At 50.9% G+C, this 27,843-nt stretch overlaps 1 protein-coding gene across 1 annotated transcript in view; it reads left to right on the top strand.

Moving 5' to 3' along the window:
• WDHD1 (WD repeat and HMG-box DNA binding protein 1) overlaps positions 1-27,843 on the top strand; it is a 152,772-nt gene that overhangs the window by 114,323 nt on the left and 10,606 nt on the right. The window contains 2 exon segments of the mRNA XM_075330592.1: positions 16,519-16,650; positions 16,948-17,168. Of these exon segments, the coding sequence (XP_075186707.1) occupies positions 16,519-16,650; positions 16,948-17,168 (353 nt within the window).

Here is a 27,843-nt window from a genome sequence, read left to right as displayed (position 1 = left end):
GTCTCCGCCACATGGCTCAGGGGACGTGGACTCAGCAGGAGTCCACCCTTCAGATCGATGTTCTGGAAATCGGGGCAGGGTATCTTACCCTATTAGCTTTCCAGAAGTGGCTAGAAAGAGAGCAGATCCGAATCCAGTCGGACATCTCCACAGCGGTGGCATACATCAACCACCAAGGAGGGACACGCAGTCAGCAGCCTTCCAGGAAGTCCGGCGAATCCTCATGTGGGTGGAGGACACAGCATCCACCATATCCGCAGTTCACATCCCGGGCGTAGAAAACTGGGAAGCAGACTTCCTCAGTCGCCAGGGCATGGACGCGGGGGAATGGTCCCTTCACCCGGACGTGTTTCAGGAAATCTGTTGCCGCTGGGGGGTGCCGGACGTCGACCTAATGGCGTCTCGGCACACCAACAAGGTCCCGGCATTTATGGCACGATCGCGCGATCACAGAGCTCTGGCGGCAGACGCCTTAGTGCAAGATTGGTCGCAGTTCCGGCTCACATATGTGTTTCCACCTCTGGCACTCTTGCCCAGAGTACTGCGCAAAAATCAGATCCGATTGCAGCCGCGTCATACTCGTCGCACCAGACTGGCCGAGGAGATCGTGGTACCCGGATCTGTGGCAGCTCACGGTCGGCCGACCGGGGTCACTACCAGACCGACCAGACTTACTGTCTCAAGGGCCGTTTTCTCCATCGGAATTCTGCGGCCCTGAACCTGACTGTGTGGCCTTTGTGTCCTGGATCCTAGCGTCTTCAGGATTATCCCAAGGGGTCGTTGCCACCATGAGACAGGCTAGGAAGCCCACGTCTGCTAAGATCTACCACAGAACGTGGAAGATTTTCTTAATCTGGTGCTCTACTCAGGGAGTGTCTCCCTGGCCATTTGCTTTGCCTACTTTTCTTTCCTTCCTACAATAGGAGTTAGAAAAGGGCTTGTCGCTAGACTCCCTCAAAGGGCAAGTCTCAGCACTATCCGTGTTTTTTTTTCAGAAGCGTCTAGCACGTCTTTCTAAGGTGCGCACGTTCCCGCAGGGGGTTTGTCATATCGTACCCCCGTACAAGCGGCCGTTAGATCCATGGGATCTGAACAGGGTTCTAGTTCCTCTCCAGAAGCCGCCTTTCGAGCCTCTGAAGGAAGTTTCCTTTTCTCGCCTGTCACAGAAGGTGGCGTTTCTCGTTGCGATCACATCGCTTCAGCGAGTGTCTGAGCTGGCAGCTCTGTCATCCAAGGCTCCCTTCCTGGTGTTTCACCAGGACAAGGTAGTGCTGCGCATCATTCCGGAGTTTCTCCCTAAGGTCGTATCCTCGTTTCATCTTAATCAGGATATCTCCTTACCGTCCTTTTGCACTCATCCGGTTCACCGGTATGAGAATGTTTACGTTTGCTAGATCTGGTGAGAGCACTCAGAATCTACATTTCCCGCACGGCGCCCATACGCCGTTCCGATGCCCTTGTCGCTGGTACGCGCAAGAGGTTGCAGGCTTCTAAAGCCACCCTGGCTCGATGGATCAAAGAACCAATTCTGGAAGCCTACCGTTCTGCAGGGCTTCCGGTTCTTTCAGGGCTGAAAGCCCATTCAACCAGAGCCGTGGGTGCGTCCTGGGCGCTACGACACCAGGCTTCGGCTCAACAGGTGTGCCAGGCAGCTACCTGGGCGAGTCTGCACACTTTCACCAAACATTATCAGGTGCATACCTATGCTTCGGCGGATGCCAGCTTAGGTAGAAGAGTCCTGCAGGCGGCAGTGACATCCCCGTAGGGGAGGGCTGTTTTGCAGCTCTAACATGAGGTATCTCTTTACCCACCCAGGGACAGCTTTTGGACGTCCCAATCGTCTGGGTCTCCCAATAGAGCGCTGAAGAAGAAGGGAATTTTGTTACTTACCGTAAATTCCTTTTCTTCTAGCTCTTATTGGGAGACCCAGCACCCGCCCTGTTGTCCTTTGGGATTTCTTGGTTGTTTGCGGGTACACATGTTGTTCATGTTGAACGGTTTTTCAGTTCTCCGACGTTATTCGGAGTTAATTTGTTTAAACCAGTTATTGGCTTCCTCCTTCTTGCTTTGGCACTAAAACTGGAGAACCCGTGATACCACGGGGGGGTATAGCCAGAAGGGGAGGGGCCTTGCACTTTTTAGTGTAGTGCTTTGTGTGGCCTCCGGAGGGCAGTAGCTATACCCCAATCGTCTGGGTCTCCCAATAAGAGCTAGAAGAAAAGGAATTTACGGTAAGTAACAAAATTCCCTTCTTCCTGGTTTTTCACCAGGATAAGGTGGTTCTGCGTCCTGTCCCGGAGTTTCTCCCTAAGGTGGTATCTCCTTTTCATCTCAATCAGGATATCTCCTTACCGTCATTTTGCCCTCATCCAGTTCACCAGTGTGAAAAGGATTTGCATTCATTAGATCTAGTGAGAGCACTCCGGCTCTACGTGTCTCGCACGGCGCCCCTGCGCTGTTCAGATGCGCTCTTTGTCCTGGTCGCTGGCCAGCGTAAGGGTTCGCAGGCTTCCAAGTCAACCTTGGCTCGGTGGATCAAGGAACCGATTCTTGAAGCCTACCGTTCTTCGGAGCTTCCTCTTCCTTCAGGCCTGAAAGCCCATTCTACCAGACGCGTGGGTGCGTCCTGGGCATTGCGACACCGGGCTACGGCTCAGCAGGTGTGTCAGGCAGCTACCTGGTCTAGTCTGCACACCTTCACAAAACACTATCAAGTGCATACCTATGCTTCGGCAGATGCCAGTCTAGGTAGGCGAGTTCTTCAGGCGGCGGTTGCCCACCTGTAGGAAGGGGTCGTTTTTCGGCTCTCTTTTATTGAGGTATTCTTTTACCCACCCAGGGACTGCTTTTGGACGTCCCAATTGTCTGGGTCTCCCAATGGAGCGACAAAGAAGAAGGGAATTTTGTTTACTTACCGTAAATTCCTTTTCTTCTAGCTCCTATTGGGAGACCCAGCACCCACCCCTGTTCCCTTCGGGCTGGTTCTTCTTTTGTGTACACATGTTGTTCATGTTGAATTGTTCTTTTGGTTATGGTTTCAGTTCTCCGAACATCCTTCGGATTGAGTTTACCTTAGACCAATTTATAAGTTTCCTCCTTCCTGCTTTTGCACCAAAACTGAGGAGCCTGTGATGCACGGGAGGGTGTATAGGCAGAGGGGAGGGGTTACACTTTTCAGTGTAATACTTTGTGTGGCCTCCGGAGGCAGAAGCTATACACCCAATTGTCTGGGTCTCCCAATAGGAGCTAGAAGAAAAGGAATTTACGGTAAGTAAACAAAATTCCCTTCTTTGATTGTGCATTTCTGAACGCGGCGATACCAAATATGTGTATATTTTATTTTTTTTTAAACCCTCTAATTTTCAGTGGGGTGAAAGGGGGGTGATTTGAACTTTTTAGGGGTTTTATTTTTTTTATTTTATTTTACTAGTCCCCCTAAGGGGAAATAGCGATCAGCAATGCGATCACTCTGCCCTATCTGCTGATCACAGCTACACAGCTGTAAACAGCAGATATCACTTCCTGATTCACTCGGCTCTGGGCCGAGTGAAACCGAAAGTGACTCATGATAGCTACAGGCGTCATCACATGACCCTGTGCTAACATGGCAACCACCGAAAGTCATGTGATCACGCACGTGACTTCCGGTGGGGGCGGCGGTAAGTGAAAATCACGGCCGCGCGCATATACATCTCGCTGCCAGACTTTGGCAGCGAGATGGAAGGGGTTAAATGTTGAGAGTGGAAGCGATTCCACTCGTAATGTGCAGGCACACATGTTAGCTGTTGAAAACAGCTGATATGTGCGCGGATCGCCGTGATCTGCCCACGGCAGGGGGCGGAGATTAATCTCACACAATCCATGACGGATAGATCCGCCATGGGTCGTGAACGGGTTAAATTACCCCCGTACAGTGTCAGCAGCAGATCCTCGCCCCATAAGTGTGTCATGACCGCATTTTTTTGCTTAAAACTTTTATTTTCCTATTTCCCTCCTCTAAAACCAGGGTGCGTCTTATGGTCCGGTGCGTCGTATAGTCCGAAAAATACGGTATATTATAAAAAAAATAAATATTTACGGTATATTATAAAAAATAAATATAATATAACTTTTATTTATTATATAAAAAAAAAAAAAAATATATATATATATATATATATATATATATATATATATATATATATATATATATATTATTTCTTTGTCGCTCCATTGGGAGACCCAGACAATTGGGTGTATAGCTTCTGCCTCCGGAGGCCACACAAAGTATTACACTTTAAAAAGTGTAACCCCTCCCCTCTGCTATACACCCTCCCGTGCATCACGGGCTCCTCAGTTTTTATGCTTTGTGCGAAGGAGGCCCCGTTGGGACGGCGCATAAAGCACCTTGGGCCCAGACGCTGCAGCGACTGCGGCGTGCGTATGGGTCCGGGACTACCGCGCCGACCGTGCACTGCCGGCCGGCCGCGATTTTAACTTTAGTCCCCGGCTTTTGCGGCCTAGTATGGGATTCTCCCGCCCCCAGGCCTGCTAGTCAGGGAAAAGGGCGGGACGGTCGGTATGACGCCGACAGTGAGGGCTGGAGTACACTGAGCTGTCCTCCGCCCCCCTCACTACCCACGCTGGGGCACCAGATTCCCGCACTTTTTGTGACTACGCCCACGCCTCCCTCCTCCTCAGAGAACGCCGTCAGCCTTGTTTTCAGCAACTTCTGGCTGCAGCTGAGGGAGACCCGGAGCAGAGAATCTGGTGGCCACAAGCCACATCCGCAGCCCCTGGGGGAATCTGCCGGACAGGAGACGGAGTATCGTCCGGGACATGGCCCTGCATCTACATGTACTCTGTGTCCCCGTTGGGACGGTGCATGAAGCACCTTGGCCTCAGACGCAGCTGCGACTGCGGTGTGGATTTTTTGTCCGGGACTACCGCGCCGACCGTGCCTGTTTGCCGGCCGCGGTTTTTACTTTAGTTCCCGGCTTTTGCGGCCTAGTGTGTTAAACTCCCGCCCCTGAGCCTGCCAGTCAGGGAGAAGGGCGGGATGGTCGGTTTGTTGCCGACAGTGAGGGCTGGAGCACACCTCGCTGTCCTCCGCCCCCCCTCACTGATCACTATAGGCCACCAGATTCCTGCAGACAGAGCCCTGCATCATAACGTACTCTGTGTCCCCTGAGGGACAGTGCATGCAGCATCTGTGTTACAAACGCCGCAGCGGTTGCTGACTGATTTGTGAGACTGGGACTACCGCGCCGACCGCGCCATGTCTGCCGCCGCGTTTTTAAATTTAGTCCCTGGCTCTTACGGCCTAGTGCCATATACTCCCGTTCTCGGGCCTGCCGGTCAGGGGTAACGACGGGACGGCCGACTGGACGTCGGCAGGGAGGGCTGGAGCATACGTTGGTATCCTCCTTCCCCCTCACTGAGCACTGGGGGGCATCAGTTTTTCAGGTGCTGTCCCCCCCTTGGTGCCGCAGTGTGTATATATATATATGTATATATATATATATATATATATATATATATATATATATATACATATATATATATATATATACATATATATATATATATATATGTTTATTTATATGGTATATGATCTCACTGTTCGGCAGCATTATTTGTTTTTGGCTGTATACCCTCACTGATTACTCTGCGGACGACATGCTGTTGTCTGCTCTTAAAGAGTAAGGGTGCCAAGGCACTGGCTTATTTTACAACCGGTACCTCTTGTGCGGCTATATTACGGGCACTGCACAGATGACAGCGACAGAGTTTGCATGATGAAATCAGCAAATCTCTGAATAGCTTTCACATCACAGGACTCTGTCTATGGACAGGGGGTCTGCTAAGATACTGGAAGCCTTGCAGTCCAGACCGATACCACAGGGCCAGGGAGCTGTGAGTTCATCGCTCCCGGGTCCCTCTGAGTCGGTACAACATCCTGGGGTAACACCCAGTTCCCTCGGTGAGAACTCCGTCACGGACCGCGGCCTATGATAGGCTAAGCGGGCCCGCTGGGAACCTTCCCCGACTTCATCAGGAGTGCGTGTTTCGATCACTCTAACTCCAGAGGAGCCGTTCAGTAGCACAGAACTTGACGGACAAGCGCTTACTAAGCGCCTTATTGACACGCGTTACCCTTTTCCCCCCTGACGTGCTTAACGGTTGGGCTCAGTGTCACAGGGTGGATCCTCCAGTCTCTAGGCTGGCGGCTAGATCCGTAGTATTAGGGGCAGATGTCCATCTCTCACGAATGCCACTGACAGGCAAATAACGCTTAGGATGAAATCCATCTATGAAGCCATAGTCGCATCTTTTGCTCCAGCCTTCGCAGCCGTGAGGGCACTCCAAGCTATCTCAGCTTCTCCGGCTGAGATTATTGCGGTTGCACATAACTCTGCCACGCAGGTTGTGTCCTTCACTTCTCAGGCGTAGGTTTTTTTCGTTCTACGCCATGAACGCCGTTCCTGGACTCTGCGAGCCGTACAGCGGTAGCAATTCAGTGGCAGTCTGCAGGGCCATGTGGCTACGTGAATGGAAGGCAGGCTCTGCTTCCAAGAAGTTCTTAACCGGTTTGCCATTTTATGGCGACCGTTTGTTTGGTGAGCAATTGGATGAAGTTACTAGACAGTCTCGTCCTTGCCGCAGTCCAAGACCGATGGGTGAGAGACATTCTGTCTCACGGTTACAGGATACAGCTCTGCTCTCGCCCTCCGACTCGTTTCTTCAGAACATCTCCGCCCCCCGAGTGAGCCGAACACTCTGAAGCCTCGATGTCACAAGGAGACTTCCTACCATCAATTGACATCAAGGATGCTTATCTTCATGTGCCGATCGCACCCGAGCTTCAACGCTTTCTGCGTTTCGCCATCAGGGATGAACACCTTCAGTTCGTGGCACTGCCATTCGGCCTGGCGACAGCCCCACGGGTCTTCACCAAGGTCATGGCAGCAGTGGTGGCGGTCCTGCAGGGCCGCTCGGTGATCACTTACCTACACGATCCTCTAGTCAAGACACCCTCCTGGGTGGCATGTCAACACAACCTGACCATTGCTCTGGAGACTCTCCAGGGGTTCGGGTAGATCATCAAAATTCCAGGGTCAAAGCTGACACCGACCCAATCACTGACTTATCTCGGGATGGAGTTTTATACTCTCTCAGCGATAGTGAAGCTTCCGCTGCATAGTCAGCGTTCACTACAGACAGGGGTGCAATCTCTCCTTCGGGCCCAGTCACCCCTTGAGGCGCCTCATGCACTGTCCCAGGAAGATGGTGACAGCAAGGGAGGCAGTTCCCTTGCGCAGTTTCGTCTGCGTCCGATTCTTTCGGACACCGCAAATGGGACAGGAGGTCGACGTCCCTAGACAAGAACGTCTCTCTTTCCCTTGCAGCAAAACCTCTCTTCAGTGGTGTCTTCTTTCCACTTCCTGGGCGAAGGAAAAATCCTTCCGGCCCCCAGCCGGGGCTGGGGTCACGACGGACGCGAGTCTGTCAGGGTGGGGAGCGGTCTTCCTCCACCACTCGGCTCAGGGAACCTGGACTCCGACAGAGTCCTCCCCTCGGTTAAATGTTCTGGGGATAAGGGCAGTGGATTTAGCCCTAAAGGTATTCCAGCGGTAGCTGGACGGCAGGCAGATCCGAATTCAGTCGGACAACGCCAAGGCAGTTGCGTACATCAACCACCAGGGTGGCACACGCAGTCGTCAAGCCTTCCGAGCAGTTCGGCAGATGCGGCTGTGGGCGGAAGCCACAGCCTCCAACTTCTCCGCAGTTCACATCCCGGGCGTAGAAAACTGGGAAGCAGATTTTTCTCAGTCGCCAGGGCATGGACACAGGGGAATGGTCTTCACCTGCACGTGTTTCTAGAGATCTGTTGCCGTTGGGGAACGCCGGACGTCGATCTAATGGCGTCTCAGCACTCATTCATGGCTCGGTCTAAGGATCACAGAGCTCTGGCGGCAGACGCGCTAGTTCACGACTGGTCGCAGTTTCGACTGCCTTATGTATTTCCTCCTCTGGCACTACTGCCCAGAGGGTTACGCAAGATCAGGTCAGACTGTCGCCGCGCCATCCTCGTTGCTTCAGACTGGCCGAGGTGATCGTGGTACCCGGATCTGTAGCACCTCACGGTGGGTCAACCGTGGGCACTCCCTGACCGACCTGACTTGCTGCCTCAAGGGCCATATTTCCTTCGGAATTCTACGGCTCTAATCCTCACTGTGTGGTGGCTCCTAGCGTCATCAGGGATATCTCCAGATGTCATTGCCACCATGAGACAGGCCAGGAAACCAACGTCCGCCAAGATCTCTCACAGGACTTGGAGGATCTTCTTATCCTGGTGCTCTGATCAGGGTTTTACTCCCTGGCCGTTTGCCTTGCCCACTTTCTTTCGCAAAGGGTGGCCTTCCTAGTGGCAGTCACATCACTCAGAAGAGTATCTCAGCTGGCAGAGCTGTCATGCAAAGCCACCTTCCTGGTGTTTCACCAGGATAGGGTGGTTCTACGTCCGGTCCCGGCCTTTCTCCCTAAGGTATCCCCGTTTCGTCTTACCCTCTTTGGGTCCGCATCCAGTTCACCAATGTGAAAAGGATTTGCATTTATTAGATCTGGTGAGAGCACTCCGGCTCTACATTTCTCGCACGGCGCCCCTGCGCCGGTCTGATGCGCTCTTGTCCTTATCGCGGACCAGAGTAAGGGATTTCAGGTTTTCAAGTCAACCTTGGCTCGGTGAATCAAGGAACCGATTCTTGAAGCATACCGTTCTGTTGGGCTTCCAATTCCTGCAGGGCTGAAGGCCCATTCTACCAGAGCCGTCGGTGTCCTGAGCATTGCGACACCAGACTACGGCTCGGCAGGTGTGTCAGGCGGCTACCTGGTAGAGTCTGCACACTTTCACGAAACACTATCAGGTGCAGGCCGATGATTCGGCAGATGCCAGCCTAGGTAGGCGAGTCCTTCAGGCGGCAGTTGCCCACCTGTAAGAGGGGGCCGTTTTTCGGCTCTTTTATCGAGGTATTCTTTTACCCACCCAGGGATTGCTTTTGGACATCCCAATTGTCTGGGTCTCCCAATGGAGCGACAAAGAAGAAGGGAATTTTGTTTACTTACCGTAAATTCCTTTTCTTCTAGCTCCTATTGGGAGACCCAGCACCCGCCCCTGTTCCCTTCGGGCTGTTGTTCTTTTGTGTACACATGTTGTTCATGTTGAATTGTTCTTTTGGTCCATGGTTTCAGTTCTCCGAACATCCTTCGGATTGAATTTACCTTAGGCCAATTTATAAGTTTCCTCCTTCCTGCTTTTGCACCAAAACTGAGGAGCCCGTGATGCACGGGAGGGTGTATAGCAGAGGGGAGGGGTTACACTTTTTAAAGTGTAATACTTTGTGTGGCCTCCGGAGGCAGAAGCTATACACCCAATTGTCTGGGTCTCCCAATAGGAGCTAGAAGAAAAGAATTTACGGTAAGTAAACAAAATTCCCTTCTTTTTTTTTTTTAAATATACATTTTTTTTAAAATTAAATGTATACTTAAATATTTTGTAAAGAATACATTTAAATATTAAATATATATATTAAAAAAATATGAAAAAATTATATATATTTATATATAAAAAATTTATATATAATTTATATATATATATATATATATATATATATATATATATATATATGTATATATATATATATATAAAATTATAATAATAATAAAATAATATTTCTTTATCGTTCCTATGGGAGACCCAGACAATGGGTGTATAGCTTCTGCCTCCGGAGGACACACAAAGTACTACACTCAAAAGTGTAGCTCCTCCCCTCTGAGCTTATACACCCCATGGAGAACCAGATCTAGCCAGTTTATCGCTTTGTGTTCAGGAGGCACACATCCACACATGCATTGTCATCTGATTTTTGATTTTTGGAAAGAGTTTGAAGAAAAGCGGGTCCAAGCCTGGACCCCCGGCATGTCCCTTCTCACCCCACTGTGTCAGCGGTGCTGTTAAGTTTGATTCCAAGGCTGGATCCTTACATGCCGTGCTCCTTCACCATCCCTCCTGGGCTCTGGCTTGAAGTGGGAGCCAGCATGGTTCTCCATGCTTGGCAGGAGACCGGTCTCCATCCGCAGCCCTTCAGGATCCTGCTGGACCGGAGCACTCATCCCCAGGGACTTGGAACCCTGCGTCTCAGCAAGCTAAGTACCTGAGACGTTTATATATTGGGGGTCCCTGTACTTTATTGTTGTGGGAGAGTGTGCTGAGTGAGTTTTATGACATTTCCGGCGGGTTCTCTGGCTGTCGCCTGAGAACCGTGCCGATGGTGCCTGCGCGCCGGCCGCACCGATCAAATTTAGGCCACGGCTTCGCCGGAGGCCTACTTTCGGTTTCACTGCCCTCGCATGTCATTCATGCAGAGGAACAGCGCGGCTCCGCCCAGCGGCCGTTCTGCACAGGGGAGGGACACTCCTCACTGAGTACGTCTCCTCCCCTGTAAGTCTCTATGGTCCTCCAGATCCCGCTCCCAGAGTAAGTCCCGCCCCCTCTCTTCGCTCCGGCGGCCATTTTCTCAGCGTTTTCCCTGCGATCAGCACTGGTCTGCAGCATCCCTGCTGAGGTGCTTGGGGGTCCGGGCTTCGGGATCTGGAGGGCACACAACACCGCTCCAGCGGTCTGGTAAGCCACAACCTCTGGTTGTGGACCTCTGTATATACTCTCTGGGGGTCACTCTAGCAGAGCCCCCACTCCAGCAGCATGTCTCACACGAGGAGCAAGGCTCCAAAGCTGTATTCAGTATGCGCTGCATGTAAGCTCCTGCTGCCTGAGCCGAGCACCTATCCACATTGTGATGCCTGCTCTAACTTGGCGGTGCCACAGCCTGGAGTCTCACTCCCAGTGGTCTCTCAGGCTGCTCCGGCTCCTGTGGCTGAACCCCCGGCTTGGGTAGAATCCTTTTCTAGGTCTATCTCCCAATCTTTTGCCGACTCCATGGGACAGCTGTCCAGGACTTTGCTGAACATGCATCAGCCCCCTTCACAGGGTGCCTCTGCTGCTAGGGCTCTCTCAGGACCGGAGCTCACAGAAGATTCATCATCTGGTCCCAGACCCCGTCCTCCTAAGAGGAGACGCAGGGTTCCCTCTCCCTCCTCGTCCCACGGCTCTGTTTCAGAAGCTGACTCGCGGGACAAGGAGGATGCCTTTACAGGGGGCTCGGAGGCGAACTCCATGTGCCCCATTGATCTGTCCGAAAGTGACTCAGATGTTAGTGATTTGATTGCTTCTATTAATTCTGTACTGGATCTCAATCCGCCAGTATCAGAGGAGCAACCCTCTCTAGCAGAAAAGCACCAGTTTACCTCGCCTAAGAGGACAAAGAGTGTGTTCTTTAACCACTCCAGTTTTCAGGCCGCTGTGACCAAGCCTAGGGCCTGCCCTGACAAACGCTTCCCAAAGCGTGGTTCTGATGACTGTTTTCCCTTTCCACCTAAGGTGGTTAAGGAGTGGGCTCATTCACCAAAGGTAAACCCTCCGGTGTCCAGACTCTCAGCCCGGACCGTTGTATCAGTGGCTGATGGCACCTCTCTTAAGGATTCCACTGACCGCCAGGTTGACCTTCTGGCCAAATCTGTGTATGAAGCTGCGGGGGCCGCGTTTTCCCCGACTTTTGCAGCAGTGTGGGCTCTCAAAGCCATCTCTGTTTCTCTAGAGGAGATGCATTCCCTCGCCAGGGAATCTATGCCCGAAATGGTTACCTTAACTTCCCAAGCTTCAGTTTTTTCATCCTATGCCATGTCTGCCATGCTGGAGGCTTCTCACCGCACTGTGGTGGCTTCGGCTAATTCCCTCGCTATCCGCAGGATCTTGTGGCTTCGAGAGTGGAAGGCAGATGCTTCTTCAAAGAAGTACCTTGCTGGACTCCCTTTTGCTGGGTCCCGGCTGTTCGGTGAACAACTGGATGAAATTATTAAGGAAGCTACTGGCGGGAAGAGTACTTCCTTGCCACAGACTAAAACCAGGAAACCTGTCCAGGGAAGGAACCAGTCGAGGTTTCATTCCTTTCGTTCCTCCAACTGGTCGTCCTCTAAGCCCTCGGCCTCGTCCACTAACTCAGCCAAGGACCAAAAATCCAACTGGCGCACAAAAGCGCGTCCGCAGAAGACCGCAGGAGCTGCTGCCACTAAGGCAGCCTCCTCTTGACTATCTGGCCGCGCCAGCAACGTCCTTTGTCGGTGGCAGGCTCTCCCACTTTGGCGACGCGTGGTTTCAACACGTCTCTGATCAGTGGGTGCGGGATATCATCTCCCACGGCTACAGGATAGAATTCTCTTCCAGCCCGCCAGACAGATTTTTTCTGTCAACTCCCCCCTGCTCCAAGGCCGCCGCCTTCTCTCAGGCCGTGGCATCCTTGCAGGCCAACGGAGTAATTGTACCGGTTCCCGCCCGGGAACGGTTCAGAGGTTTCTACTCAAATCTCTTCCTAGTCCTCAAAAAGGACGGTAACTTCCGGCCCTTCCTGGATCTCAAGCTTCTCAACAAGCATGTTCAGGTGTGGCGCTTTCGCATGGAGTCTCTGCGGTCAGTCATTGCCTCAATGACCCAAGGGGATTTCCTGGCATCCATCGACATCAGAGATGCCTATCTGCATGTGCCAATTGCAGTTTCACACCAGCGTTGGCTACGTTTTGCAATCGGAGAGGAACATTTCCAATTCGTGCCTCTTCCCTTCGGATTAGCCACGGCCCCTCGGGTATTCACCAAGGTCATGGCAGCAGTGGTTGCGGTTCTGCACCTCCAGGGGTTGGCAGTGATTCCTTACCTGGACGACCTTCTAGTCAAGGCTTCATCCAGCGCAGACTGTCAGCGGAGTGTCTCGCTCACTCTCGCCACTCTAGCCCAATTCGGGTGGCTTGTCAATCTGCCCAAATCCACTCTGACTCCGACCCAGAGGCTGACGTACCTAGAGATGTAGTTCGAGACTCTGCCGGCACTTGTGAAGTTGCCCTTAATCAAACAGCAGTCCCTCCATCTGGCGGTGCGCTCTCTGCTGAGGCCCCGGCATTATTCCATCAGGCACCTGATGCAGGTGCTGGGTCAGATGGTGGCGTCAATGGAGGCTGTTCCCTTTGCCCAGTTCCATCTGCGTCCACTGCAGCTGGACATTCTCCGCTGTTGGGACAAGCGGCCTTCCTCCTTACAGAGGTTAGTGGCTCTGTCTCCACAGACCAGCAGCTCTCTTCAGTGGTGGCTTCGGCCCCTCTCTCTGTCTCAGGGACGCTCCTTCCTGGCCCCGTCCTGGGTGATCCTCACCACGGATGCCAATCTATCCGGCTGGGGAGCGGTATGTCTCCACCACCGAGCACAGGGCACTTGGACTCCGTCCGAGTCAGCCCTCTCGATCGATCAATGTGCTGGAAACCAGAGCCGTGCTTCTGGCTCTCCTAGCTTTTCACCACCTATTGGCGGGCAGGCACATTCGAGTCCAGTCAGACAACGCGACAGTGGTTGCCTACATCAATCACCAAGGCGGGTCACGCAGCCGCCTGGCAATGTTGGAGGTACAACGCATCCTTCAATGGGCGGAGGACTCCAAGTCCACCATATCCGCAGTCCACATCCCAGGCGTGGAAAACTGGGAGGCAGATTATCTCAGCCGTCAGACCGTGGACAGTGGCGAGTGGTCCCTGCATCCGGCAGTGTTTCAGTCAATCTGCCGCAAGTGGGGCACTCCGGACGTGGACCTAATGGCATCCCGTCATAACAACAAGGTTCCGGTTTACGTGGCTCGCTCCCACGATCCTCAGGCATTCGCCGCGGACGCTCTGGTTCAAGACTGGTCCCAGTTTCGTCTGTCCTATGTGTTTCCCCCTCTAGCTCTCTTGCCCAGAGTCCTGCGCAAGATCAGAATGGAGGGCCGTCGAGTCATCCTCATTGCTCCGGACTGGCCCAGGCGAGCTTGGTACCCAGACCTGCTCCATCTGTCCGTAGAGGTGCCGTGGCATCTTCCGGACCGTCCAGACCTTCTCTCACAAGGTCCGTTTTTCCGCCAGAATTCTGCGGCTCTCAGATTGACGGCGTGGCTCTTGAGTCCTGGATCTTGACGGCTTCTGGTATCCCCCCTGAAGTCATCTCCACTATGACTCGGGCCCGTAAGTCTTCCTCTGCCAAGATCTATCACAGGACTTGGAAAATTTTCCTGTCCTGGTGTCGCTCTTCCGGCCATCCTCCTTGGCCTTTTTCCTTGCCGACCCTTCTGTCCTTTCTACAGTCCGGTCTGCAGCTGGGACTGTCCCTCAACTCTCTCAAGGGACAAGTCTCGGCTCTGTCAGTGCTGTTCCAGCGGCGTATCGCCCGGCTGGCTCAGGTCCGCACCTTCTTGCAGGGCGCGTCTCACATCATTCCGCCTTACCGGCGGCCCTTGGATCCCTGGGACCTCAATTTGGTTCTCACGGTTTTGCAGAAACCCCCCTTTGAGCCTCTTAGGGAGGTTTCTTTGTTTTGTCTTTCACAGAAAGTGGTTTTTCTAGTTGCCATAACTTCCCTCAGGAGAGTCTCTGATTTGGCTGCGCTCTCCTCGGAGTCACCTTTTTTGGTTTTTCATCAAGACAAGGTGGTTCTCCGTCCGACTCCGGACTTTCTTCCTAAGGTGGTCTCTCCTTTCCACCTTAACCAGGACATTACCCTACCTTCCTTTTGTCCGGCTCCTATTCATCGCTTTGAAAAAGCGTTGCATACTCTGGATCTGGTGCGTGCTCTCCGGATCTATGTGTCTCGCACCGCTGCTCTTAGGCGGTGCACCTCTTTTTTTGTGCTAACCACAGGTCAGCGTAAGGGCCTCTCTGCTTCTAAGCCGACCTTAGCCCGTTGGATTAGGTCGACCATTTCGGATGCCTATCAGTGTTCTCAGGTGCCTCCCCCGCCGGGGATCAAGGCACACTCGACCAGAGCTGTCGGTGCCTCTTGGGCTTTTAGGCACCAGGCTACGGCTCAGCAGGTCTGTCAGGCTGCCACTTGGACTAGCCTGCATACCTTTTCAAAGCACTACCAAGTGCATGCTCATGCTTCGGCAGAGGCGAGCTTGGGCAGACGCATCCTTCAGGCGGCTGTCGCCCATTTGTGAAGTTAGGCTCCGCCTACTTCTTAGTTTTTCTGTTATTCCCACCCATGGACTGCTTTGAGACGTCCCATTGTCTGGGTCTCCCATAGGAACGATAAAGAAAAAGAGAATTTTGTTTACTTACCGTAAATTCTTTTTCTTATAGTTCCGTATTGGGAGACCCAGCACCCTCCCTGTTGCCTGTTGGCAGTTTCTTGTTCCGCGTGTTATCACCGGCTGTTGTCGTGGACAGAGTCTCCGGTTGTTCCGGTTCTTGCTCTGTTTTTACTTGTGGGTGGCTATTCTCCTTCAGCTTTTGCACTAAACTGGCTAGATCTGGTCCTCCAGGGGGTGTATAAGCTCAGAGGGAGGAGCTACACTTTTGAGTGTAGTACTTTGTGTGTCCTCCGGAGGCAGAAGCTATACACCCAATGTCTGGGTCTCCCAATACGGAACTATAAGAAAAAGAATTTACGGTAAGTAAACAAAATTCTCTTTATTATATATAATTAATAATATATATATAATAATATGTAATGTGTGTATGTGTGTGTATATATAATATATATATATATATATATATATATATATATATATATATATATATACAAAGCAAGAAGGCCTGCGGAGACACCATCACATGTTTCTCAACGCTGGCAGGTTACTAGCCAGGTCTTTCACCGGGAAGGAACAACCACGGGAAGGGCAGTCTCCAGTCAAGGAGACCACCTATGCCAAACATGGTATCCATCCACAGACAGCCGTTTCGGGGTATTTGCCCCTCATCAGTGTGGAGTAGGAATCTGGCTAGTGGGACCTTAAGGTCAACCATCCTTGCTCACATAGTCTTTTACTAGGCAATGCTCCCACTAGCCAGATTCGTACTCCACACTGATGAGGGGCAAATACCCCGAAACGGCTGTCTGTGGATGGATACCATGTTTGGCATAGTTGGTCTCCTTGACTGGAGACTGCCCTTCCCGTGGTTGTTCCTTCCCGGTGAAAGACCTGGCTAGTAACCTGCCAGCGTTGAGAAACATGTGATGGTGTCTCCGCAGGCCTTCTTGCTTTGAATATTTCCCAGGGGGCATTGCTCTAGAATCACTGCGTTGAGAAACACGTGATGGTGTCTCCGCAGTGGTGGATGTTGATCTCCCTAAGGTCAACCATCCTTGCTCATATATATATATATATATATATATATATATATATATATATATATATATATATATATATATATATATAATATATATAATGATAATATTATATATATATATATTATAATTACAGTTATAATTTTATTTTTCTATGGTTGACCCATGAAACCTTATTCCAATATATGTGACACGAATAGGAGTCTAGCCCAAATGGTTTGCCGGGTGTTATGCTAATGTCAAATGTTTTTGTCGTTTTTTGCTTTTTCTCCCCTCCCTCCCAGGAGCAATACTGGAGGTCTCATATCTTCACCAACCATCTTGATTATTTGGCTAAGAATGGTTACGAATGTGATGAAAATGTAAAGACAGAAGCTGAAAAGGAGCAACAGGAGCTGCTAATGAAGATGTTTGCTGTGAGCATTAAATATATTGTTTTGTGGAAGAGATATTTTTTTTTTTTTTTTTTTTTTACAAACTGTGTAGAAAATCATAGGAAGCTGGTGTGGTATATTTTTAATGCATACATATACAGTATATATATTTTCTTTTTCATATGGAGATATATATGTGCTATATATATATATAATTATACGACACTGATCTTATGATTTTATATATTGCTTCATACATACATAATGTCTCTCTATTATACACCGTATATATCATATCTATATAGAATTTGCACTTGTTTTGTGTTTTCTTCTCTATAGTTGTCTTGCAAACTGGAGCGTGAATTCCGCTGCGTGGAACTGGCCGAGCTCATGACTCAGAACGTGATGAACCTGGCCATTAAGTATGCCTCGCGCTCCAAGAGGCTAATTCTGGCCCAGCGGCTCAGCGAGATGGCTCTGGAAAAAGCAGCAGAATCTGCACAACAGCAGCCAGATGAGGAAGAAGAGGAGGAAGATTTCCGCAGCGGGCTGAATGCTGGGTAAGTGTGTAGCTGAGCTGTCCTAGATGGAGGTCAGAATGACCCTCATGTCAAAAAATAATAAAGTCAAAATTATTGCCTTCCTCTGCAGCACTCATTTAGTTTGCATATATATTTTTTCTTTGTCGCTCCATTGGGAGACCCAGACAATTGGGTGTATAGCTTCTGCCTCCGGAGGCCACACAAAGTTATTACACTTTAAAAAGTGTAACCCCTCCCCTCTGCTATACACCCCCCGTGCATCACGGTCCCATCAGTTTTATGCTTTGTGTTGAAGGAGGCACACATTCACGCAAGCTCCACATTTTAGTCAGCAGCAGCTGCTGACTTTATCGGATGGAAGACAAGAGGGCCCCAGGGCCCCCGGCATGCTCCCTTCTCACCCCACTTTGGTCGGCGGTGCTGTTAAGGTTGAGGTACCCATTGCGGGTACAAAGGCTGGAGCCACATGCCGTTATCCTTCCCCATCCCTTAGGGGCTCTGGGAGAAGTGGGAACCTAACCGGTCACCAGGCACTGGGACCGGGCTCCCTCCGCAGCCCCTGTGGGAACCTGACGGACAGGAGACTGGATGTTATCAGGGACAGGCCCTGCTTCTCTGAGGTACTCTGTGTCCCCTTGGGGACGGCGCATAGAGCGCCTGTGGATCGGACGCTGCAGCAGCTGCTCTGTGTTTGGGGTCGCCGGGACGACCGCGCCTGTTTGCCGGCCGCGCTTATAAATCGAGTCCCCGGCTTTTGCGGCCTAGTACCGCATATTCCCGCCCCCGGGCCTGCCAGTCAGGGGCAAGGGCGGGACGCTAGACTGAACGTCAGCGGTGAGGGCTGGAGCATACTTAGTATCCTCCTCCCCCCTCACTGAGCACCGTGGGGCACCAGATTCCCGCACTTTCTGAGGCACGCCCACGGCTCCCTCCTCCTCTCAGAACGCTGGCAGCCATTGTTATTATCGCTGCTGCCGGAGGAGAACTTCAGATAGAGCTCCACAACTCTGGGAGGCCCAGGCAGGGAATCTGGTGGACACACAACCGCTGAACGCGGTCGGTAAGCCGCACCTGTTACAGGTGCTGGCCCCCCTGGGTGCCGCAGTGTATATATATATATCCATATTGGGTATACATTTGCTCTGCTCGGCCGCAGTATTTGCTTGGCTATATACCCTCACTGTTTGCTAAGAGGAGATAACAGCATGTCGTCTGCAAAAAGCAAGGGTGCCAAGGCAGAGGCTTATTTTGCAACTTGTACCTCTTGTGCGGCTATGTTACCTGCAGGTTCCACCTACCCTCATTGTGTGCAATGCTCGGCCCCTGTGACACTCACTCAGCCGGAGCCTCAGGCACTGGTGGGACCCTCGGCTCAGGTAGAACCACCGGCTGTCACTGTCCAGGTGGCAGGGACAGAGTTTGCAGTGTTGGCTGAGAAACTTTCTGAGTCCCTTTCACAATCCATGGCTCAGTCTATGGACAAATGGTCTGCTAAGATACTAGAAGCTTTGCAGTCCAGACCGGTAACACAGGCCCCGGGCACTGTTGAATCATTGACCCCAGGCCCCCCTCGGTTGGAGCAGCAAACTGCTCCTGAGGTGACACATAGGTCCCACGGGGAGGACTCCGACTCGGACCGCAGTCACAGACCGTCTAAGCGGGCTCGCTGGGAACCTTCCTCGCCTTCATCACGCTGCTCAGGGTCTCAGCATGAGGACTCTCTGGAGGATGAGGCGGAGGTTGCAGCTCAGGGCTCTGATCCTGACGGTGCCCTCAATCTTGATACACCTGAAGGAGACGCCATTGTAAATGACCTTATAGCGTCCATTAACCAGGTGCTAGAACTTCCTCCTCCAACTCCACCTGTTGAGGAGTCAGATTCACAACAGGAGAAACACGAGTTTAGGTTTCCCAAACGTACAAGGAGGGCGTTTTTCGATCACTCTAACTTCAGAGATGCTGTCCAGAAGCACAGAGCATTTCCGGACAAGCGCTTTACTAAGCGCCTTAAGGACACACGTTACCCCTTCCCACCTGACGTAGTTAAGGGTTGGTCTCAGTGTCCCAAGGTGGATCCTCCAGTCTCTAGGCTGGCGGCTAGATCCGTGGTATCAGTGGCAGATGGCTCATCGCTCAAAGATGCCACTGACAGGCAAATAGAGCTCCTGATGAAATCCATCTATGAAGCCATAGGTGCGTCTTTTGCTCCAGCATTTGCAGCCGTGTGGGCACTCCAAGCTATCTCAGCTTGTCTGTCTGAGATTAATGCGGTCACATGCACCGCTACTCCGCAGGTCGTGTCTTTGACTTCTCAGGCGTCGGCTTTTTCGTCCTACGCCATGAACGCTGTCCTCGACTCGGTGAGCCGTACAGCAGTAGCATCCGCCAATTCGGTGGCAGTCCGCAGGGCCATGTGGCTACGCGAATGGAAGGCAGACTCTGCTTCCAAGAAGTTCTTAACCGGTTTGCCATTTTCCGGCGACCGCTTGTTTGGCGAGCAATTGGACGAAATTATCAAGCAATCCAAGGGAAAGGACTCGTCCTTACCCCAGTCTAAACCGAACAGACCTCAGCAGCGAAAGATTCAACCGAGGTTTCAGTCCTTTCGGCCCTCAGCCAGGTCCCATTCCTCCACGTCCAACAGGTCACAGAAGGGCCAGAGCAACTCTTCTGCATGGCGGTCTAAGTCACGTCCTAAAAAGACCGCCGGAGGAGCCGCCCCAAGGCGGCCTCCTCATGACTTTCGGTCTCCACAAACCGCATCCTCGGTCGGTGGCAGGCTCTCCCGCTTTTGCGACGCCTGGCTGCCACATGTCCAAGACCGATGGGTGAGAGACATTCTGTCTCACGGTTACAGGATAGAGCTCAGTTCTCGTCCTCCGACTCGTTTCTTCAGAACATCTCCGCCCCCCGAGCGAGCCGATGCACTTTTTCAGGCGGTAAACACTCTGAAGGCAGAAGGAGTGGTGATTCCCGTTCCACCTCAGGAACATGGTCACGGCTTCTACTCCAACTTGTTCGTGGTGCCAAAAAAGGACGGATCATTCCGTCCCGTTCTAGACCTCAAGCTGCTCAACAAGCATTTGAGCACCAGAAGGTTTCGGATGGAATCTCTCCGCTCAGTCATCGCCTCGATGTCACAAGGAGACTTCCTAGCATCAATCGACATCAAAGATGCTTATCTCCATGTGCCGATCGCTCCCGAGCATCACCGCTTTCTGCGTTTCGCCATCGAGGACGAACACCTTCAGTTCGTGGCGCTGCCATTCTGCCTGGCGACAGCCCCACGGGTCTTCACCAAGGTCATGGCAGCAGTGGTGGCGGTCCTACACTCTCAGGGCCACTCGGTGATCCCTTACTTAGACGGTCTTCTAGTCAAGGCACCCTCCAGGGTGGCATGCCAACACAGCCTGACCGTCACTCTGGAGACTCTCCAGAGGTTCGGGTGGATCATCAATTTCCCAAAGTCAAATTTGACACCGACCCAATCGCTGACTTACCTCGGGATGGAGTTTCATACCCTTTCAGCGATAGTGAAGCTCCCGCTGGACAAACAGCGTTCACTACAGACAGGGGTACAATCTCTTCTTCGGGGTCAGTCACACCCCTTGAGGCGCCTCATGCACTTCCTAGGGAAGATGGTGGCAGCAATGGAGGCAGTTCCTTTTGCGCAGTTTCATCTGCGTCCACTTCAATGGGACATCCTCCGCAAATGGGACAAGAGGCCGACGTCCCTAGACAGGAACGTTTCGCTGTCACGGACAGCCAAGACCTCTCTTCAGTGGTGGCTTCTTCCCACTTCCTTGTCGAAAGGAAAATCCTTCTTGCCCCCATCCTGGGCTGTGGTCACGACGGACGCGAGTCTGTCAGGGTGGGGAGCGGTCTTCCTCCACCACAGGGCTCAGGGAACCTGGACTCCGACAGAGTCCTCCCTTCAGATCAACGTTCTGGAGATAAGGGCAGTGTATCTGGCCCTAAAGGCGTTCCAGCGGTGGCTGGAGGGCAGGCAGATCCGAATACAGTCGGACAACGCCACGGCGGTTGCGTACATCAACCACCAGGGCGGCACACGCAGTCGTCAAGCCTTCCGAGAAGTTCAGCGGATTCTGCTGTGGGCGGAAGCCACAGCCTCCACCATCTCCGCAGTTCACATCCCGGGCGTAGAAAACTGGGAAGCAGATTTTCTCAGTCGCCAGGGCATGGACGCAGGGGAATGGTCTCTTCACCCGGACGTGTTTCGGGAGATCTGTTGTCGCTGGGGAACGCCGGACGTCGATCTAATGGCGTCTCGGCACAACAACAAAGTCCCGGCATTCATGGCTCGGTCTCAGGATCACAGAGCTCTGGCGGCAGACGCGTTAGTTCAGGACTGGTCGCAGTTTCTACTGCCTTATGTATTTCCTCCTCTGGCACTGCTGCCCAGAGTATTACGCAAGATCAGGTCCGACTGCAGTCGCGCCATCCTCGTCGCTCCAGACTGGCCGAGGAGATCGTGGTACCCGGATCTGTGGCACCTCACGGTGGGTCAACCGTGGGCACTCCCAGACCGACCAGACTTGCTGTCTCAAGGGCCATTTTTCCATCTGAATTCTGCGGCCCTCAACCTGACTGTGTGGCCATTGAGTCCTGGCTCCTAGCGTCATCAGGGTTATCTCAAGATGTCATTGCCACCATGAGACAGGCCAGGAAACCAACGTCCGCCAAGATCTACCACAGGACTTGGAGGATCTTCTTATCCTGGTGCTCTGATCAGGGTTTCACTCCCTGGCCGTTTGCCTTGCCCACTTTTCTTTCTTTCCTTCAATCCGGAATGGACAAGGGCTTGTCTCTCGGCTCTCTCAAGGGACAAGTATCGGCGCTTTCCGTGTTTTTTCAAAAGCGTCTAGCCAGGCTTCCGCAGGTCCGCACGTTCCTGCAGGGGGTTTGCCACATAGTTCCACCTTACAAGCGTCCGCTAGAACCCTGGGAGCCCACCTGTAAGAAGGGGCCGTTTTTTCGGCTCTTTTTTATCGAGGTATTCTTTTACCCACCCAGGGATTGCTTTTGGACGTCCCAATTGTCTGGGTCTCCCAATGCAGCGACAAAGAAGAAGGGAATTTTGTTTACTTACCGTAAATTCCTTTTCTTCTAGCTCCTATTGGGAGACCCAGCTCCCGCCCCTGTTCCCTTCGGGCTGTTGTTCTTTTGTGTACACATGTTGTTCATGTTCAATTGTTCTTTGGTTCATGGTTTCAGTTCTCCGAACATCCTTCGGATTGAATTTACCTTAGACCAATTTATAAGTTTCCTCCTTCCTGCTTTGGCACCAAAACTGATGGGCCCGTGATGCACGGGAGGGTGTATAGCAGAGGGGAGGGGTTACACTTTTTAAAGTGTAATAACTTTGTGTGGCCTCCGGAGGCAGAAGCTATACACCCAATTGTCTGGGTCTCCCAATAGGAGCTAGAAGAAAAGGAATTTACGGTAAGTAAACAAAATTCCCTTCTTTTCGTCATTTAGTATTTAACCCCTTAATGACCCATGACGTACTGGGTACGTCATGGATCGTGTGCCGGTAAGCCCCGCCCCCTGCCGCCGGCAGGCGGCGGCGATCCGCGCACATATCAGCTGTTATCAACAGCTGACATGTGTGCCTGCTAGCCGCGGGTGGAATCGCTTCCACCCGCAGCCATTAACCCCTTACATTTCGCTGCCAAAATCTTGGCAGCGATATGTATATGGGCGCCGCCATGACAGTCACTTACCCCGCCCCCACCGGAAGTCACGTGACATGATCACGTGACTTTCGGCGGTTGCCATGGTAGCACAGGGTCATGTGATGACGCCTGTAGCTAACATGACTCACTTCCTCTCAATGCCGGAATACAGCCGGCATTGAAAGTGAAGCAGCAAATCTGCAGTTCTCAGCTCTGTAGCTGAGATCTGCAGATAGTGCAGAGCGATCGGATTGCTGATCGCTATAGCCCCCTAGGGGGACTAGTAAAATAAAAAAAAAAAAGTAAAAGAAAAGTTTTAAAAAATTAAAAAAAAATAAAAAAACCTAAAAGTTCAAATCACCCCCCTTTCAACCCATTGAAAATTAAAGGGTTAAAAAAATAAAAAATACACACATATTTGGTATCGCCACGTTCAGAAATGCCCGATCTATCAAAATATAAAATCAATGAATCTGATCAGTAAACGGCGTAGCGGCAAAAAAATTCCAAATGCCAAAATTACGTTTTTTGGTCGCCACAAATTTTGCGCAAAATGCAATAACAGGCGATCAAAACGTAGCATCTGCGCAAAAATGGTACCATTAAGAACGTCAGGTCGAGACGCAAAAAATAAGCCATCACTGAGCCTCAGATCCTGAAAAATGAGAACGCTACAGGTTTTGGAAAATGGCGCAAAACGTGCGCCACGTTTTTTGGACAAACTTGTGAATTTTTTTAACCCGTTAGATACAAGTAAACCTATACATGTTTGGTGTCTACAAACTCGCACCGGCCTCAGGCATCACATAGATACCTCAGTTTTACCATATAGTGAACACGGTGAATAAAATATCCCAAAAACTATTGTACGATCACATTTTTTTTGCAATTTTTCCGCACTTGGAATTTTTTTGCCGTTTTCCAGTACACTATATGGTAAAACTTATGGTTTCATTTAAAAGTACAACTCGTCCTGCAAAAAACAAGCCCTCATATGGCAAGATTGATGGAAAAATAAAAAAGTTACACCTCTCGGAAGAAGGGGAGCAAAAAACAAAAACGCAAAAACGGAAAGTGCCCAGGGGCTGAAGGGGTTAAAGGTCAATTTACGACACACCGTATTTTTCAGATTATAAGGCTATGTGCGCACTGGGAAATGGAATTTTCTTGAGAAAATTCCGCATGCTCTCAAAGATTACCGCACACGCGGTAAAAAACCGTGGCAAACCGCATGCGTTTGCTGCGGTTTCACCGCGGTATTGTTTGCGGTATTGCCGCGGTTTTGCCGCGTGCGGGTTGGGATGTGCTTTATTGCATTCAATGCAATAAAGCACATTAAAAAAAAAAAAAAAAAGTCATTTAATTCTGAGATAGTAGTAGATAGATAGATAGAGGGATAGATAGATAGATAATAGATAGAGGGATGGATAGATAGATAGATAGAGGGATAGATAGATAGAGGGATAGATAGATAGATAGAGGGATAGATAGAGGGATAGATAGATAGATAGAGGGATAGATAGATAGATAGAGGGATAGATAGAGGGATGGATAGATAGATAGATAGAGGGATAGATAGATAGAGAGATAGATAGATAGAGGGATAGATAGATAGAGGGATAGATAGATAGATAGAGGGATAGATAGATAGAGGGATAGATAGATAGATAGAGGGATAGATAGATAGATAGAGGGATAGATAGATAGATAGATAGAGGGATAGATAGATAGATAGATAGATAGAGGGATGGATAGATAGATAGATAGAGGGATAGAGGGATAGATAGAGGGATGGATAGATAGAGGGATAGATAGAGGGATAGATAGATAGATAGATAGATAGATAGATAGATAGAGGGATAGATAGATACAGGGATGGATAATAGATAGATAGAGGGATAGATAGAGGGATAGATAGATACAGGGATGGATAATAGATTGATAGATAGAGGGATAGATAGAGGGATAGATGATAGATAGGTAGAGGGATGGATGGATGGATGGATGGATGGATAGATAGAGGGATAGATAGATAGAGGGATAGATAGATAGAGGGATAGATAGATAGAGGGATAGATAGATAGAGGGATAGATAGATAGAGGGATAGATAGATAGAGGGATAGATAGATAGATAGAGGGATAGATAGATGGATAGATGGAGGGATAGATAGATGGATAGATAGATAGAGGACAGATCGCTGCATTTCCCACGGTCGGCAGTGAGTTCACATTACCGGCCGTGGGAAATGACTGGTAATTACCTCTCCTGTCTGCTGCATTCATTCAGCGCTGTGTGTCAGTCGCGGCTGGATGTAAGCAGCGCAGGACCTGTGGATTACGCCGGAGCTGTGGATTACGCCAGAGCTTTGTTTCGGGAGGGGTTAATAAAATGGTGAACGAGGCTTGTTTGTTTTATTTAAAATAAAGGATTTTTCTGTGTGTTTTTTCACTTTACTTACAGGTTGATCATGTCAGCTGTCACATAGACGCTGCCATGATCAAGCCTGGAGTTAATGGCGGTGATCCACCACCATTAACCCCCTTGTATTACCTTGCCTGCCACTGCTACACGGCGGCAGGAAGTGCCGGGGACACGCCGGTACTGCCGCATAATGCATGCGACAGTGCCGGGGCAGCTGCGGCTGATATTCTCGGCTGCGGGAGGGGGAGTGAGGCGGGGGACATTAACCCTGCCCCTCTCCCTCCCCAGCCTGAGAATACCGGGCCGCCGCTGTGTGCTTACCTCGGCTGGAAGGTAAATATACAGCGGAGCACACGTTCTTTGTTTTCTATATTTCCGTTTGCTTTATATGTGTGTCTATGTGTCTGTGATCTGTGTGTGTGTTTACTCTCTGCACGGCTTCCTCTTCCTGTAATGACATGACTTCCCTGCAAAACCGCAGACAAGCGATGTACATTACCGGAGGTAAACCGCGAAATACCGCAGGGAATAACGCAGGAAAACGCAGTGAACCGCACAGAATTTGCTGCCTGCGTTATTCCCTGCGGGATTTCACGATTAACATTGGAGTCAATGGAGTGAAATCCCGCAGCGACGTGCGGAAAAGAATTGACATGCAATTGTTTTTGCTGCGGGATTCCCACAGCAAAACATGCAGCTGTCAAATTCCGCCTAGTGCGCACAGGATTTTTTTTGCCCATAGGTTTTGCTGGTGATTCACTGCAGAGATGTTATGAACATTTTCTACAGCGAAACATGCAGCAAAACCGCAAAACATCCGCGGCAAAATCCGGTAAGTGCGCACATAGCCTTAGACTCACTTTTCCTCCCAAACATTTGTGAGGAGAATGAGGGGTGCGTCTTAAAATACGAATGTAGTTTACCAGGGGGTGGTGAAGAGGGATCAAAGGAGGCAGGAGTAATGCAATGCGGTGTGCTGCCCACGCTGGTCTGTGCGGCGTTGATCTGTGCATTGGGCTCTGCTCTGTGCGGTGAGGATGTGTCCTGGGCAGGGCTGCTCTGCTTTGTGTGGGGCTGGTGACAAGGCTCTGCTCTGGGTGGGGCAGATCTGCTCTGCTTTGCGCGGCCAGTGGCCATTCGGAAGATGTCGGCGGTCAGTACTTGAAATGATGGCGCCTAGAGCCAGCGTGTGTGCAGATTGAGCTCTCAGCTCAAGCTCTCATCTGCGCATGCGCCGACTCCGGCCGCCATTATTTGAAGCCCTCACTGCCTCCTGCGCAGAGCAGGGCCGCATCACCAGCCTCGCGCAGAGCAGAGCCGCGTCACCAGCCACGCGCAGAGCAGAGCCGCGTCACCAGCCCCACGCAGAGCAGAGCCGCGTCACCAGCCCCGCGCAGAGCAGAGCCGCGTCACCAGCCCCGCGCAGAGCAGAGCCGCGTCACCAGCCCCGCGCAGAGCTGCGTCACCAGCCCCGCGCAGTGCAGCGTCCGCAGTGAGTATGTGGGCACCCCTCAGTACCACTGGCAGCATTGCTGTACTCCAGTACCGCCTCTGCCTCCTGCGACCCCCGCTCCGCTGCTGCCTTCTCTCCCTGATATAACACCTGCAGATTATAAAATGGACCCCATATATATTTTTTTGTATACCTTTTTTATTTCTCCAAATTTGGGGTGCGTCTTATAAAATGTAAAATACGGTAACTTGAAAAAAATGTCTTGATTTACTCCCTTTTTAGCCGTTTCTCAGCTTTGTGAAAAGTTGTGTAACTACAAGATCGCCGTTACTGTTTCCATGGGGGTCGTTTCTTGCAATAATGTTGCGGCCCGGATGCAGATTTTGCTCTTTGCTTTGCAGAGGTGAAATACTCGCTGAGCTCTGCAGCACACACTGGAAACTGATGAAACCAACATACTTGGTGAATTTGCGCTGCAGATATTCCTGCGCATGTAGAGGAGATGCCGGGGGTGTCAAATGCAGCCTGGAAAGCCAGGTTCACTTTTGCTACATGCGGACATCCTAACGGATCGTCACCCAGCTTTCCCACACTCTGAACGGCGCGGCTGCACCAGGTCTATAGTGAAACATTCCTGGACTGTCAGATATCACTATAGGTAAATGTTCCAATTAATATTAACCCCTTCACAACATGTCACATTCACGTACGTCACACGTGTTGTGCCGGTGTATGTGATTCCTCGGTTTTGTAAGGCGTTCTGCAGAAATCCTGAGATCTGGTTGATGAGATTAGGCTGATGGATTAATTCCTCTTAAGACGAACTCCTAAATCTGCAAACAAGACGGGTATTGTTACCCTGAACCTCGCACGCCGGCGTCATGGTCTCAGCAGATTGAGGATTAGCAATAATCTGTACTTGCATGTGAACGCTGCCATTTAATGATCCCTAATCAAAGCGATAGTCTCTCTTCATCCTCTGAGATCCTGCACTCGTCTCACATATACCAGGTGATTTTTTTTTTTTTTTTCATATGACCCATCAGCCCTTTAGTGTATGTGTATATATATATAATTTTTTTTTAAAGCTTCTAGGTTCCATTTTCAGTCCCTCATCTCCA

This window comes from Anomaloglossus baeobatrachus, chromosome 12 (genome assembly GCF_048569485.1).
Source record: "Anomaloglossus baeobatrachus isolate aAnoBae1 chromosome 12, aAnoBae1.hap1, whole genome shotgun sequence".
Lineage (NCBI taxonomy): Eukaryota > Metazoa > Chordata > Amphibia > Anura > Aromobatidae > Anomaloglossus > Anomaloglossus baeobatrachus.
This window is presented reverse-complemented; position numbering and strand designations above follow the sequence as displayed.